The 15,503-nt window shown below is 36.3% G+C and overlaps 2 protein-coding genes across 2 annotated transcripts; one reads left to right on the top strand and one right to left on the bottom strand.

Annotated features, from left to right (window-relative positions):
• LOC120631617 (aquaporin AQPAe.a-like) lies at positions 1-803 on the bottom strand. The gene has a single exon (XM_039901272.1). It carries the CDS (start codon positions 779-781, stop codon positions 56-58), a length of 726 nt encoding a protein of 241 aa, XP_039757206.1. The 5' UTR covers positions 782-803; the 3' UTR covers positions 1-55.
• Positions 804-7,791: 6,988 nt separating this feature from the next.
• LOC120631609 (NADH-ubiquinone oxidoreductase 75 kDa subunit, mitochondrial-like) lies at positions 7,792-9,914 on the top strand. Its single transcript, XM_039901255.1, has one exon. It carries the CDS (start codon positions 7,794-7,796, stop codon positions 9,912-9,914), a length of 2,121 nt encoding a protein of 706 aa, XP_039757189.1. The 5' UTR covers positions 7,792-7,793.
• Positions 9,915-15,503: the final 5,589 nt, after the last annotated feature.

The following is a 15,503-nucleotide window of genomic DNA, read 5'->3' as shown; positions in this document are numbered from 1 at the left end:
TTTATATTAGTATAAGAGTTAAGAAACAATAATGTGTATAAATACCTAAATAACTTTATTCTCCCTCTGTAAAATCGTTCTCGCCGTTGTAAAAATGCTTTCCAAAAATAAATCTGTAATTTAAACCAGCAGTCAAACCTCCTAGAATTGGCCCAATCCAGTAAACCCAATGTTTGGTCCAAATATTCATAACCACCGCCGGCCCCAAGGATCTCACCGGATTAAGCGATCCTGTATACAAAAATGCGGAGACTTGGCAGGCAGTTACGCTCAAACCAATCGCCAAGGGTGCGGAACCAAGTCCTCTGTCAGATCGTTTCGTATCCAGCACACTTAAAACAACTGCGACTAATACGAACGTCATTATAAATTCAAGTCCGAAAACTTGGTCGGCCCTTAGTTCTTTACGGGGAACAGTTGCTCCCAGCTCGTGTCTGGAGTCGCTGTCTGTGATAGCATACGCCACTGTTGATCCAATCAAACTGCCGAGGATTTGGGCAATGATGTAGAGAAATGCTTTCATCAATTTAATACGTCCGCAAGCAAAAACACCTACTGTTACAGCAGGGTTGATATGTCCTCCAGATATTTGTCCAATTATTTGGACAACTGACGCGATAAGGAGTCCGTTGGCCAGTGCTACCGCTACAACATTTGGTTCAATGTTTGTTCCAGCTAATAGACATATGGAAATATACAGAAATGTTCCCAGGAATTCTGCAAACAGTTGCTTTAGTATCGTTTTGTAGTCTTTGATTTCTTCTTGACCGAGTATTGACATTATCGTTTTTGACTCTTGCTGTGAAGGGTAAGTGGAAACTGAATGGCTTATTAGAATTAAAACTGGAATATCTAGTTGGTCATGAAGTTAGATAATAAAAGTACTTGCAAACCTTTGGAAATTCAAAATTCATTTATTTCAAGTAGGCCTAATTAATAAGCACTTTTGAAACGTCAAGTCAGTCAGTTTGTAGTGCCTCTGCCACCGGTTCGGAAGACAGATTCCACTGAGAAGAGCCGGCAAGAAACTCAGCAGATTGCTCTTTTCCAACATCATTTTAAAGTTTAACAATCTTTAGAATTTTTCTGTTTTGCGAGAGATGAGAGCGGAGTGGCCTGCTTCCAAGCAGCCTTGTCGTTAAGGAATTTCTTATAGTAACCACGATTTGTTAAATGTGTTTTAATATATTGTTGAAAATTAGGTAAAGGTAGATCTAATAATTCCTTCGGCATCATGTTATAAAAGCATATACCCATCCTATACTAATTTATGTGCGTTTCTGTCGACTGTTTATATCGACTTTTTGTTTATAATTACTTATGTTTTGTTTAATAAAGATTATATTATTATAAATATATTGCGAGGCTACTGTAAGTATACCTATTTCTTCAAATTTGGTACGAAGGGATTCGCGTGATCCAAGTTTATATATCGATCGCACTGCTCTTTTCTGTAGTATTAATATAGTTGTAATTATCAGTAACTGTCTTTGTAAACGGGGATAGCGTAGTGGTTAGGCTTTTTCGGACTGGGTTCAATTCTTGGCACGTTTTATAACTATTGCAAATAAATATCACTTGCTTACCCTGCACTCCTGACAGTTCTCCACGATACTCTTTGCCTTTGATGTCTACCAATCCTTACTTGGTCAGCGTGGTGGACTACGGCCTTAAACCCTTCTCACTTTAAGAGGAGACCCGTTCCCTGTAGTGGGTCGGTAATAGGTTGTCGATGATGATGTCTTTGGCTGGTAAGTCCATCAATCATTTTCCTCTTCCCTCAAAATTAATAATAATAACTAAACAGAGTACGACAATACACATATCGCCACGCCATCTAGCCCCAAAGTATGGGTGCTTAGATGACTGACGAATATTATTATAAATATTTTACATAAATACTTATAAAATACAGAAAAACAACTAGACACTGAAAATCATTCATGTTCATCACACAAAAAATTTCGAGTGGTGGGAATCTGAAATTCTGAGTTTTCTCGGGTCTGGTCTGGTGGGAGGCTTTGGCCGTGGCTAGTTACCACTCTACCGACAAAGACGTGCCGCTAAGCGATTTAGTGTTCCGGTGCGATGTCGCGTAGAAACCGATTAGGGGTACGACTACCATACTCTTTAACAGGTTAGCCAGCTATAATCTTAGATTGCAGTTAAGGGCTAACTTTTGTGGAGTAAAAAAAAAATCAAACAATGATTGTCACGCACTAAGTAAATACTTACGTTATACTGTAAATATAATAGTTATTAACCTGTGTAGGTAATAGTAAACTAACAACGTTATTATGTTTCGCCGCAAGCTACTCCATTAGCCGGCTAACCGTAGAACAAACACCTCCAATTAAATAACGTGACTGTGTCAGCCGCACCGCTCCAGACCTCCACCAAACAATATATTCTATTTAATGGATAGCGTTATATTAATCCAAAGGTGGGTCTGTATTAATAATAGTTTTGTTTGTAAGTTCGTTTATTTGTAATCGATAAAAAAACTGAGCAGACATTTACTATTCCTTTAACATTAGAAATTTATTTTATCCAGAAGTAACATGAGCTAGAAAATTCAATAATAATAAGATTTTAGCCCGAAGCAATAGAATGGTTTGTAATACCGAAATAGTATATTTACTATATATTTTTAACCAACTTCAAAAAGGAGGAGGCTCTCAATTCGTCTCAATATAATTTAAAAAATTCTACACAAATTTCAAAAAGATTTTTAATTTATTTAAAAAAAAAACGAATGCATTATAAATAAGCACGGTGCCCGGACAAGCGCTGTCGCAAAAAGTTCTACTACTACTAAACCTACGGTTCCATAAAAACACATTATTCGCAGATACTTTTTATTTCCTTTGCCTGGCTCTTCAAAGCAAACCCTGGCTACCTCTTCGTATATAACCGATGAGTTGGAGATGAGAAGGGTCTACAATTGTATTATTACAAACCACAAAGATAAAACAAGTCGTTAGACGAAAGTTTCCCAACACAAATACAGTGACGAAGGTGCGGAGCGACGTCCCTTGGGCCCGGGCGCAAGATTGATGGAGGCCTACACGGCTGGTGCTCTGCCACTCAAAAACATGATTTTACCGTCCACTAGCGTCCCGCGAATGAATTATGAATGATCACGAGATCTATATCTTGGATAGCTTTTCGCTTTTCACTGAAGTATTTTTTATTTTCCTTACTCCAGTTCTAAAAAAACACTACCATACGGTAGTGTTTTATTAGATCTGTTAAAGAGAAAGAGTCCCACCACACTTTCATCATCATCAACATTATTAACCTATTTTAATTTTTTCATTTCATATTAATTGCACACAATTCTACAATAAACTACCAATTGACATCTTGGAGATGTCTCTTAAAAAGGTCAAAGTTTGTATCTAACGTAAGCTTATAGAAAAGTCCTATTATAGTATAAAGGACTACGTAATCGATAAAAAAGCTTGGGTGTAAATTATTGCTCTAACCAGGTTGCTCCTCTAATAATTTAAAATTACATTGTGAGATGGTGATAACAAAAAAAAACACCCGGCTAAGTATGTTGTGGGCTTCTTCTTAGACCAGGACGCGTTTGGAACCCTCGTAGCTGTAGCTTAAGTTTACGAATGTGGTTATCGCCATCATCTCACTACCGTGTAATTCTTATGTACGCATCAAAAGTGCCACCTATACTTGAATAAAGATATTTTTGACTTTGACTTTGACTTTGACTTTGACTTTATTGTCGGCCCACTACAGGGCACGGGTTGGCCAAGTGCGGATTGGTAGACTTTTGACTTTGACTTTTGACTTTGGTAGATTTTTGACTTTGACTTTATTATCGGCCCACTACAGGGCACGGGTCTGGCCAAGTGCGGATTGGTAGACTTCACACGCTGTTGAGAACATTATGAAGAACTCTTGGGCATGCAGTTTTACTCACGATGTTTTCCTTCACAGTTTAAAACAAGTGATATTTGAATTGCTTAAATTGCGTTATACTTTATCTTCACCTTATTGTAAGGGTTTATTCAGCGCATGCCAAGATAGCTCTCAGATGGCAGAATATTTGTTATTGCTAGAATGTTTTTTCTCTATCTGTCATCAACATTTTTGCATTTGAAAGAAGAAGATAAAACATTGCGTGACTATGCAACCATTTGCCTTCAAATTTTGGTAAATAGCGAACGAAAAAACCATAGAGGCATACCTACTGCTCAAATAGCCTTAAGAAACATAGCCTCGGTGGGAGTGGTTTAAGAAGTGTGCCCCGCATGCGTTTACTTTGCTAGTCACAACGCTTACAGAATAATTGTCGGCCAATCAAAGCTAGTCCCGTGCTGCATGACCTACAGTAGAACCAATCATGTATTTCTCGATTCAATGCGTATATAGACCCAGATTGGTACCCATTTCGAATGTCAATTTGTAAGTTTTTTTTTTTGTATTCTACTTTTAAAGTTTCCTCTTGTTGTGTCCATTGTTTTTTTTTCTTTTTGTAGTGTACAAAAAAAGTGTATAATTAAATAAAAGTTAAACTTGGGACTCAGATATAATCATATCAAACAAAATGGCGCCTGTATGACGCACACAATGGAGATATCAAAGCACTATTTATGTAAATATGTCGGTTCTCACATCATAAACCACTTTTGTGCTTATCGTAGATTTTCGGCACTGGATATAATGTTCGACGCTCACTGTGGTTTCAGTTCGCACCATTACTTCTACACAATAGAATAACTGAATAGATTTTTCAACAGACTTCCGATAAATTCGCTGCCATTATTTTTCATAGTATTTTCCAATATGGCAGTAAACTGAAACTCCCGAAGCGGCCACAGCCACTAGGCTAAAGACTAGAGCCCAGGTAATGATGGAAACTAAACAACAAACATTTTTTTTTCATCTGGATTTCTGGTGTAATTTCGTCATCATCTGGCGCTTTGCCATACTTAAGCTGTTTGAGAACTGCATTGATCTAGTAGAGGCTGCAGTTCGGAACATCTTTGGTATAGTGTGGTTTCAAATTGGCTCTAGAATCCTTGGCCAAATCCTGAACCGATATCGGTTTATTTCGGTGACATATCTTAATATAAATAAATCTCCTGTCACGATGTTTGTCCGCGATGGACTCCTAAACTACTTAACCGATTTTAAATTCAATTGGCACACCGTGAGCAGTCTGGTCCAACTTAAGAGATAGGATAGCTTAGGTCTTAAATTATAGTCGCAATTTTATTTTATTGTAAATTATTTGTCTATGATTAATTGACAGTCACAACTCACATGTTATATTTATATATATACTACTATACTCATTTAAGGCTTAGCGATACTGAATACTTTAAAAACAAAATCAAACGCAGACGAAGTCGCGGGCAACAGCTAGTTATATTATAGTATTTCAAAATATGTGTTAATACATTTGACTGCTAGGCCTTTGGCTGCTTCAAATCTTATTTACCTCCTTTGTATTTCCATTTGCGTTACATGTTTAGTTACTCGTACACACGTTAAAGTCACTTTAGGTTTAAAACTGTGGCCATACCTGACTGGCGTCTGTGTTGTGGTGTTTAAATGCCCTATCTAAGGACATTTAAACACCTAGAAATCAGCAATCTGGTAAGTTTAAGGATAATGTCGGGTCAATAGACTTTAGAATCTTTAGCTAGTCCTGTACAGGCGTCTGGGATATAAATGTCTAGAACACAATTAAGCATGTTAAACACTTTTAGTGTTTTAGCATATCAAACGTTTAGCGTAACCGACAAATCAAAAAATTTCCAAAAGAAGTTTTACATGAATATTCTTTAAACCTTCAGTTACGCTTATTCGGCGGTGAACGCTCGACATTGTTAAAACTTTTTCATCAGTAGGTTTAAGAGCCACCAAGGTTGTATCCCTAGGTATGTCGGCTACCATCATATTACTCATTTGCGGCCATATCTCTTCCAACCATTCAAACCAAGCACTTTATGCGTATGTTTAACATATGTTAAAGGAGCTCATACCTGCTTAACCTTTACCACGGAGAAAACACCCCCGGAATCTTCATTTAGTGAATGAATGTGTGCGTAGCAACATTCTATTAACACTGTTTCAGGTTAAGCGGTAAATCGCTTTTCTGTCCTCCAGAAAGCCGACACGCGTGGAATATAAAATAATATTCAGCGTCAAGTGATAGCGGTACCACGGTTTTTGGGTCAAGTTATTTAATATTTCAAGTGGATTTTTTGTTCGACGTAACCTTTCGTGCATTATTTTCCTCTGTTTTTATTACAGAGAGTGTTTTATTCAGTAGACTGTTATTTCTAGGCTACTTATTCTGTGGTTTTAGATAAGTTTATTTTTCAAGTTATACATTTATTCCACATTGAAACATAACTCAACATGCAATGGTTTTAAAATTTTTGCGCGGATCTATAATTATTTTGTTTTGACCTTGACGCATTGGTAATTAATAATTTCTTAATATGTTCTACTTGTATCCGGTGGAAGGAAAAGCCCCCCCGGCTTTGCTTTGGCTAGTTACTATCTTACCGACAAAGCTTTCCGGTGCGATAGCGCGTAGAAACTGGGGGATGGGACTGCCATATTTTAAGCATAGTTCGCTACCATTTTTAACTGCATCACCATTTACCACCACACAGCATCACAAGATATGTTATCTAAGCACGAGAATGTACATTGTATTTTTTCTCGTGCAACAAAGTATATTTTTGACATTCAAATGTGAACGAGGAGATTGAACCAGATTGACGTTCTGGTAGCCACTTTACCTGCCTGTTATCGAGTTTAATGTGAGAAGCAGACAAATAGTAAATAAGGCGTGACTGTACAAAATTGATACACGTAGTCGCAAATTTAATAAAACAGCCTGAACTTTTTCACGAGGCGGCAGATTTTATTAAGTCGTTTCATCTCGTGTTAGAATTCATGTTCTGTACCTAAGCAGATAAGTGATTTAGGTGTTACAGGTTCAATATTCTTGAGCAAACTGAGCGAAATTTCGGAAAAATATTATAAAAAATCTTCTTATTATTACGAATGTAACCTATCTAAGTCGCTTTTTGGAGTAAAAATTACATAAAAACTGTATTGTTTGTATAACAATACAGTTTTTATACACATACATATTTTATTTAGTTGTATGAGCTTAAAGTCATCTATTTATTATATCTATTTAAATAGCCTCCTTAACCAATTTATATAATAAGTTATGTATTTACTTTCAATATTATAATAACTATTTTTTAGAGCGCTTTATACATTGATTCAATATGTTAGTGTCATGTTCAATCTTTATATATATATTTCTTCTGTGCGTGTGTATGTCACTGAACTTCTCCTAAACGGCTGGACTGATTTGAATAAATTTTTCGGGATGCGTTTGGGTGGCACCCTGAATAGTTAAGATTCACAAATCAGCCCGACAGATGGCGCTGGGGTCCGCTAGTATATTATAAATATAAAGATTAATCAGAAACATTACCATGTACGTAATACGGTCTATTTTCAACCAAAATGGATATATTTATTTATTTTTATTTAGTAGCTTTGACCCATCTACACTATTACATAATAGAATAATTGAAAACTAAACTAAATAAAAAAGAACGATAAAATAAATACGTAAAACCTCTCTGTTTTTTAAATAGAAGATTAAAAATTAATTGTATATAATCTTTTTACAGTGCCACATCGTTTCAAGGTGTCATTTAGGGTGTCATTGTTTGACATATTTCAAGGACAAATTTGAAAACAATAAGAGGTGAAAAACGAAACAAATAATGTTAAGATTTTTAAATAAGCTCCTGAATTTTAAAGCTATTAACAAAACCCAAACGCGGCTCCAGGGAAGGGAAACTAATGTGTTTATAAATGGCAAATCAATAACAGTGCCAAGTTACTATACTGTCATTCAAGCTTTGAGAGGGGAAGGTGTAACAATACCTTCTTTCTGTTATCATGAAAGATTGTCCATAGCAGGAAATTGTAGGATGTGCCTCGTACAGATAGAAGGGATGTGGAAACCGCAGATTGCTTGCGCTTTACCAGTTGCCAAGGGCATGAAAATCCGAACGAACTCAGATGTCACTTTGAAAGCCCAGGAAAGTGTTTTGGAATTTATTCTAGCTGACCATCCACTAGATTGCCCGATTTGCGATCAGGGTGGTGAATGTGATTTACAAGATCTTTCAATGAGATTCGGTAATGATCGCACTCGATTTACAGATATACATTTCCAAGGTAAAAGGGCTTCAGAGAGTAAAAATCTTGGACCATTTATCAGAACAGAGATGACTAGATGCATACATTGTACGCGGTGCATTCGATTTGCTTCACAAGTTTGTGGCATGGATGTTCTAGGCAGTACTGGGCGAGGCGGAGAAATGCTAGTAGGTACCTACATAGATAAGTTCTTCCTCTCCGAGCTATCAGGGAACATTATAGATTTATGTCCAGTTGGAGCTCTTACTAACAAACCTTACATGTTCAAAGCTAGACCCTGGGAGCTTAAAATAACTGATTCCATAGACTGCACCGATGCAACAGGAACTAATATTGTTTTAAATCACAGATTCAATAAACTATTGCGTATCCTGCCTCGTGAAAATGATGAAATTAATGAGGAATGGCTCTCTGATAAGGGCCGATGGGCGTTTGACGCGCTCGAAGTTCAAAGACTAGTGACTCCGATGACCAGATACGAAGATAAGTTATGTCCTATAGAATGGCATTCTGCATTAGATAGAGCTGCTAAGATACTCAGGTGTTCTTGTCCTCCAAAATTAATGGCAATAGCTGGACCACATTGCAACGCTGAAACACTGGTAGCTACAAAAGATTTGATAAATATACTTGGTAGCGATCACGTTTACGTCGAACGAGGTCTGTCTTACTCCGACACGGGTATTGATATCAGGGCTGCATATTCCCTCAACGTCAACATGAAAGATGTTGAAATAGCCGATAAAATTTTACTTATTGGTACAAACCCTCGATTTGAAGCCCCGATATTAAATGCGCGTATCAGAAAAGCTTATACACATAACGAATGCGATATTTACGCTATCGGGCCCAATTGTCAATATAATTATCACGTTGAATATATTAAAGACCTAACAGCTGCTGCAAAATGCATGCAAGATGCGAAACGGCCTTTAATATTCGTTGGAATTGACCAATTACAATCTGCAAACGCTGTTGGTATAATGAATGAGGCGTATAAATTAGCAAGTAGTCTAAATAAGAAACAAAAAGATTGGATAGTGGTTAACGTTGTGACTAGAGAAGCGAGTTTTGCTGCAGCTTTAGAAGCTGGTTGGAAACCGGGAGCCTTAGACGCTTTGAGGTCGAGTAGTCCACATGTTGTTATATCTTTGGGAGCTGATGAAATCTTTTACAAATGGAAACCACCGAAAGAGTGTACTGTTATTTATATTGGATTTCAGGGTGACAAAGGAGCCGAAGTCGCTTCATTAATCTTGCCTGGTAGCGCGTACACTGAATCTGGTGGTACATTCCTGAATATGGAATGTCGTAGCCAATATGCTTACCCAGCCATCACACCACCAGGCAAAGCTCGTTTCGATTGGAAGATTATTAGAGCGATTGCAGAGTATGCTAAAATATGCTTATTTTATAGCGATACAGATTCGATTTGTTTAAGAATGTCCCAGATCAGTCCGAATTTCGTTTACTTGGGTAATTATCAAGAGAAGCTGTTCTCGGATAATATTCGTAAGCTGATAAAGAAAGATAACTATGGAGTGAAGACCTTGAATATTCAGATGAAAAATCTGAAAGATTATTATTGTTCAGATATTTTAACCTCGAACTCTCCGATAATGATCAAAGCGCAAAAGGCTGTGGACAAATTGGAGAGTTCCGCTTATGCGATTATATAATTCAATTTATTATTCTGTTTAATTTATTACATTACCATTATATTACGGCTGTTTATTCATTTTGCTCATCCCACTGGAGCCGCAATATTATTTAAATTGTTGGCTTAGGTATATTGTTTGTCTTACAAGTTAGAATCATTATGTTATTCAATTGTAAATTGCTGATTTTTGAAGAGTGATTACTGACCTATCCGCTCTCTTATTCTACAACCTTGTGGTGGTAGTCACTTTAAATGAACGACGGCATTCAGTTCATTTACCACGCTTAAAAAGTTACTTTTTAAGGGTGCTAGGAATAATGGTGTTAGTATCTCAATACTCGATTACGGGGATCACGGCGAATAAACAGTATGTTTCAGTTGGCCAAATAATTAACTGCAGTGATAGCTTACGTGCTCTTCAAGTCACGAAAGTGGTATAACGCCATGTACTGGTTCTGAGAATTCGACACAAATAATCCAAATCTCAAAAAAACGGCGATAGCATAGTGGATGGGGCTTCATCCTCCCTTGGTGGGAACCGAGTTTGATACTCGGCTCCCACCTCTAACTTTTCAGTGCGTTTGAAGCAATTAAATAAGACTTACTTTAACGGTGAAGGAGAACATTGTGAGGAAATCTGTGAAACTGCACTATAGTTAGTTATCCGTGAAAATTGTGTATTAAATAAATAATAATGTCTTTGCACTCGGAACTTTAGTTGATGGTCATAAATAAATAAAAGTAGCTTGTGTTATGGGTACTAAGATGACTGATGAATATTTTTTTACGAATAATATACATAAATATAAATATGAATATGTATATCAATTATTTATTTATAAATTGAATGTTGCACCTTCCCGTTTTCCGTACTAAACATGTTTCATCAACCAAAGGTTGTCTGGAGGAGATCGCTTCAAGCGATAAGGCCGCCTTTGCGCTTATATATTTATTTACCTTTTGTCTTGTTCAATTTGTTTTATTTTCTGTATGTGCAATAACGACTTTCTATGTATCTATCTATCTATCTAAATACTTATAATATAGGTACATATGAACACCCAGACACTGAAATACATTCATGTTCACCACACAAATATTTTCCAGCTGTGTGGAATCGAATCCACAGCCTTGGACTTAGAAAGCCACCCTGCTTTCTAAGCCCACTGCGCCAATAGGCCCTCAAAATAATAATGATGATGAATTGATTGAATGAATTAATGAATTACCGGCCTCGAACCCAGCACCTTCCGTGATCATGTTAATCAAGCTGGAACAACGAGCCAGTTACCTTATCAGCATTTTGTTTGGAAATATATTATTGGGGTATAAAGCCGCAGGGCACAGCTAGATTGTGATATTTACTACATTTCCCACTACACCAATTCAATCTGTTTAGAGGTTTATAGCATGCGCGATTGAGATTGTACTGCCGGCGGCTATTCGATTAAGACCCTGACACACTTACTACGACACACCAGAACCACACTGCCAACACCCGACGCGATGAAGTCTGTAGTTGTTTGTATTGTGACACACTGAAAACTACAATTCCATTTTATTCAACACATGCTGCTCTTTTTTGCAAATGTGCTTCCGGCATTATTGAACTGGTATCGACGTCACTGCTCACTATTAAGGTAAGAGTACACAGTGCGGGCAGCAACGCAGTGGATGGACCACAGAACAACATAATCAAACGCAGGTGTATAAAGCTGTCTAGACCTATCTAGCGATCGTCCGATAAGTGCGAGAAAAGCCTTCTCCCTTATTGTCTTCAGTAGTAAGGGACCTCCATACTTTCTATGAACTGTAGCAACAATTTCTAGACGATGTCGGCATTTACTACGAGATCAAAGACGTTGAACAGTAAGTAGTTTGACGTTTTTGAACGTTTGGCACTGCTTATATAAGACAGTTTTCCGCTTACTTTCAGATGGGCCATCTGTCATTGGCGTGCATAAAGGGTATGCAGATTATATAAATGAAGAAAATCTCCAGTACCAGTTATAGGGTAGGCTTTTTATAACTGTTACAATGCCTATCCTTAAGTTTTTTATAACTCATACTGGAGATTTTCTTCATTTTGTACCATCTGCATACCCTGTGCATACCCTCTATGCACGCAACTTCCATCTGCTTACTCCGTCATTTAATGTTATAAAACAGCGACTCTATATTTGCACGCCATTGTAAGATAAAGAAATAAAGAAAAGATAAGTAAGTACCTGATTTTCAAGTGGTAAACCAAATAAATGCTTTTTAACTAAATGAGTTTTAGTATCGTAGCACATCGTAAAAGCTGCAAACTACTGTAAATAGGGATTTGTTGAACCAAAAAGAAGAGAGACTCAAAAGAAAAAAGAAACAAAGATAAAAATAAAACACACAGATTATTATTCTTATTATTAAGTACAGTAAAATTATTAATATCTTACAATATTAATGTATAATCATATAAGATTACAAATTTAGCATTTTAAGTGGATTTTGTTAATTATTGTATTGAACGATACATTTATACATACAACAGCATTAGTTATAAACCGGGTGGCAGGTTGTAACGGACGTAGTAGATATAAGTTGCCAAAAAATGTGTTATTATGAAGCGAGTGAAAAGTACTGCGACTTTTTCCACCCCCATGTGCTCGAACCTTTACATTTCAATTCCAATATATATTGCGCACGTATCTGATATTAAACCACATCTGAGGGCGCACAATCTGATATCTAATAAGCTGTGACTTGAGTTTGATGCCTCATTTGCACGGAACTTGTGCTTTTGTATCCAAAGTACGTTTTTGGAGATCCGTTTTCAAATAGCAAAACGGAGCTGTTTTAATGTCACTCCTTTCTGTCCGTGTGGTGATGTCAGATCGTAATACAGTAGTCACCATCCCTCCTCTTCCCGCGAGGAGCAACTAAGGGAAAAGCCAATTTATTTATTTATTAGGACGACCAACAAAATGACATGTATTATAGTTATGAATAAAGCTAGCCTTAGGTTACTAATGACACATAATTTCACTTATAGGTAGCCACAGCATGCACTGGTTAGCATGTACGATAAATCAATTTTATACAAGCATTATTAAAAGATATGTATATTTATAATAATAATATTTAAACAGAAAGCTTCATAAGTGTATGCCTGTGATAGGCCTACATGAATGAAGACATTTTGAATTTGAATTTGAAATAGAAACTTACTTTACCAATGTTAATATTTAAGGAACTTAGAAGACAAAGTTGGGTAAGTAATCATCAGATTATGAGTCACCTTCTAGCGAAGTGCCAAACGTTTTAATAATTTTGGTTTTAAATTTTCCTAATGTATCGTTTAACTAATCAATACACTGACTTTTAGCACTAAATTCATTATACAATCTACTTAGCCTAGGTATTAAGGAGCGGTGGCCGAGATTAGTTCTATATTAGTTCTATAAGGGAATGTCATGGAACGGGCACCATCTACTACGAGTCCCCCCCCACCAGTCTCCCCAGTGAGGTGGTTGCGGGCAAATCCTCCCATTGCGAGAATCTTTAGCTGACTGCTGCTATTGGTCCGTCCGTCCGTATACAAACAAACATACCCACTAAAATCCTTATTCTTTTTTGAACTGAGTTCCAAAATAAACGTTATAAAAATAAATTGGAAAATATACTTAAATAATATTTTCTAAAACATTGGATAGAAGCAGGCGTTACTTTGCGGAAATCCCTGCACTAATGTTTAAGGGTACATTGCCGAGGATCTGTTTGGTGTGGAATACGGATTGAAGTAATTATAAATTACACCATACAGATTCTCCAGTGGCGTGCATAGAGGGTATGCACAGGGTATGCAGATGATATAAGATGAAGGAAATCTGCGGTACGAGTTATAGAAAACTTAAGGATAGGCATTGTAAGAGTTATAAAAAGTCTACCCTTAAGTATTTTTAACTCTAACTAAAGATTTCCTTCATTTTATATCATCTGCATACCCTGTGCATACCCTCTATGCACGCCACTGAGATTCTCCTGCTGTGCGCGGAGTATAGCAAATTAAGCTTAATTTTCATAGTATCTTCTAAAACATTTTTAAGTCAAACGACGACGATAGACGTCCTAATTTTCTTTAATATTTTTTTGCTCGCTCTTATTGAGGCTAATATTGTGTAGTAATTTATATTGCAACGTGGTACGGAACCCCCAGTGTGCGAGTCCACTAGAACTTAGCCTGTCATTTCTTAATGAGAAGATACGATATTTCCGTTTGAGTTGTAGATTTTGTTCCGATTAGGAGTTGTAAACAACCATAGAAAGAGACAAAGAAAACAATGGGAAATAAATATTCAATAATACTTTATTAACGTAGAAATGTTAAAAAAAATACTTTCTTGTAGATTACATTCCTTAGGATTTTGGCATTATACACTAAGAACACATAATCACACAAGTTTTATAAAACACAATGAAAATAATTAAAATTAGTTTTTAGTAGATATACTCGTACTAAATAAAAACAAAGAATTCAAAAAGGTTTTTATTACAAGGTATAAAATGCAGTTAACAGAGGTAGACATTTTTATAAAAATAGTGAATGGGAATTAGAAAAATATATTAATTTCGGCAACGTCTTCGGTATGACGTTAGCTTAGTTGGCTGGCGCTTGTCAGACAGTCACAGGTTCAAATCCTGTCTGTTCCGAATTTTTATAATATGCCATTAGTTATTTGTAACACATGATGCGTAAACCGATATAATTTTTACTTGTTACTTATTATTAGGAAAGAAATATCTTATTTTGTTAAATGACTGACGTCGCACTTAGAAAAGCAATACTGAAACAGTAGACAGGGTTTTATTCAGCCAACACGGATACATAAATATTAAAAAAGAAAAGTTTAAAAATTCGAAAGTAAGAAAGTAAGTTTCTGAACGTAAGTTTCGTTACACATTTACCTACTACGTTTCTGAACGTTTTCAAAGTACCGATTTCGAACTAGTTTTTAAAAGAGTCCATGAAAGTATTTTTTTAAGTGGAAACTCTACTGACCAAGTTGTGCTGAATCAGAAACTTACTGCTTTAAAATTTAGACATTCGTGTCAGGCCAGACACGTTGATGCAAGTCTTTACTAGACCTAACCGATAGGAATAACTTTGCTGCCAAACATTCTTACGTGCCTCGGAGAGCACGTTAAGCCATCTTAAATTTTATATAACTATTGTATCTGTAATAATTATCGTGCAATATTTTTTTATCGGGCATTCTTATTTTTATCGCCTTGTTAGTCTTCTCAAAGAGACAACTAATGGTCTCCGCAATGAAGATTATGAAGTGTAAACCAATGGCAAAGCAAAAGAAGTTTTGTGTGAATCCCTACCCTACTAATATTATAAATGTGAATGTAAGTTTGTTTGTTACGCTTTCACGCAAAAACTACTGAGCAGATCTTCATGAAACTTTGTATACATATTCTTGGAGGTATTAGAAATATTATAGTATAATTTTCATTAAAAAAAATAATCCTTAAGATAACAAAATGTTTGTGAAACAATCTAAAAATCTCATATTATATGACTATAGGTGTAGACTATGTAGCAGTACGCTGCCTCCCAAAA

This window comes from Pararge aegeria, chromosome 18, assembly GCF_905163445.1.
Source record: "Pararge aegeria chromosome 18, ilParAegt1.1, whole genome shotgun sequence".
In the NCBI taxonomy this organism is placed as follows: Eukaryota; Metazoa; Arthropoda; class Insecta; order Lepidoptera; family Nymphalidae; genus Pararge; species Pararge aegeria.
This window is presented reverse-complemented; position numbering and strand designations above follow the sequence as displayed.

Coding starts and splice junctions, on each gene's coding strand:
- LOC120631617 (XM_039901272.1), bottom strand. CDS start 781: ATGTCAATACTCGGTCAAGAAGAAATCAAAGACTACAAAACGATACTA.
- LOC120631609 (XM_039901255.1), top strand. CDS start 7,794: ATGTTAAGATTTTTAAATAAGCTCCTGAATTTTAAAGCTATTAACAAA.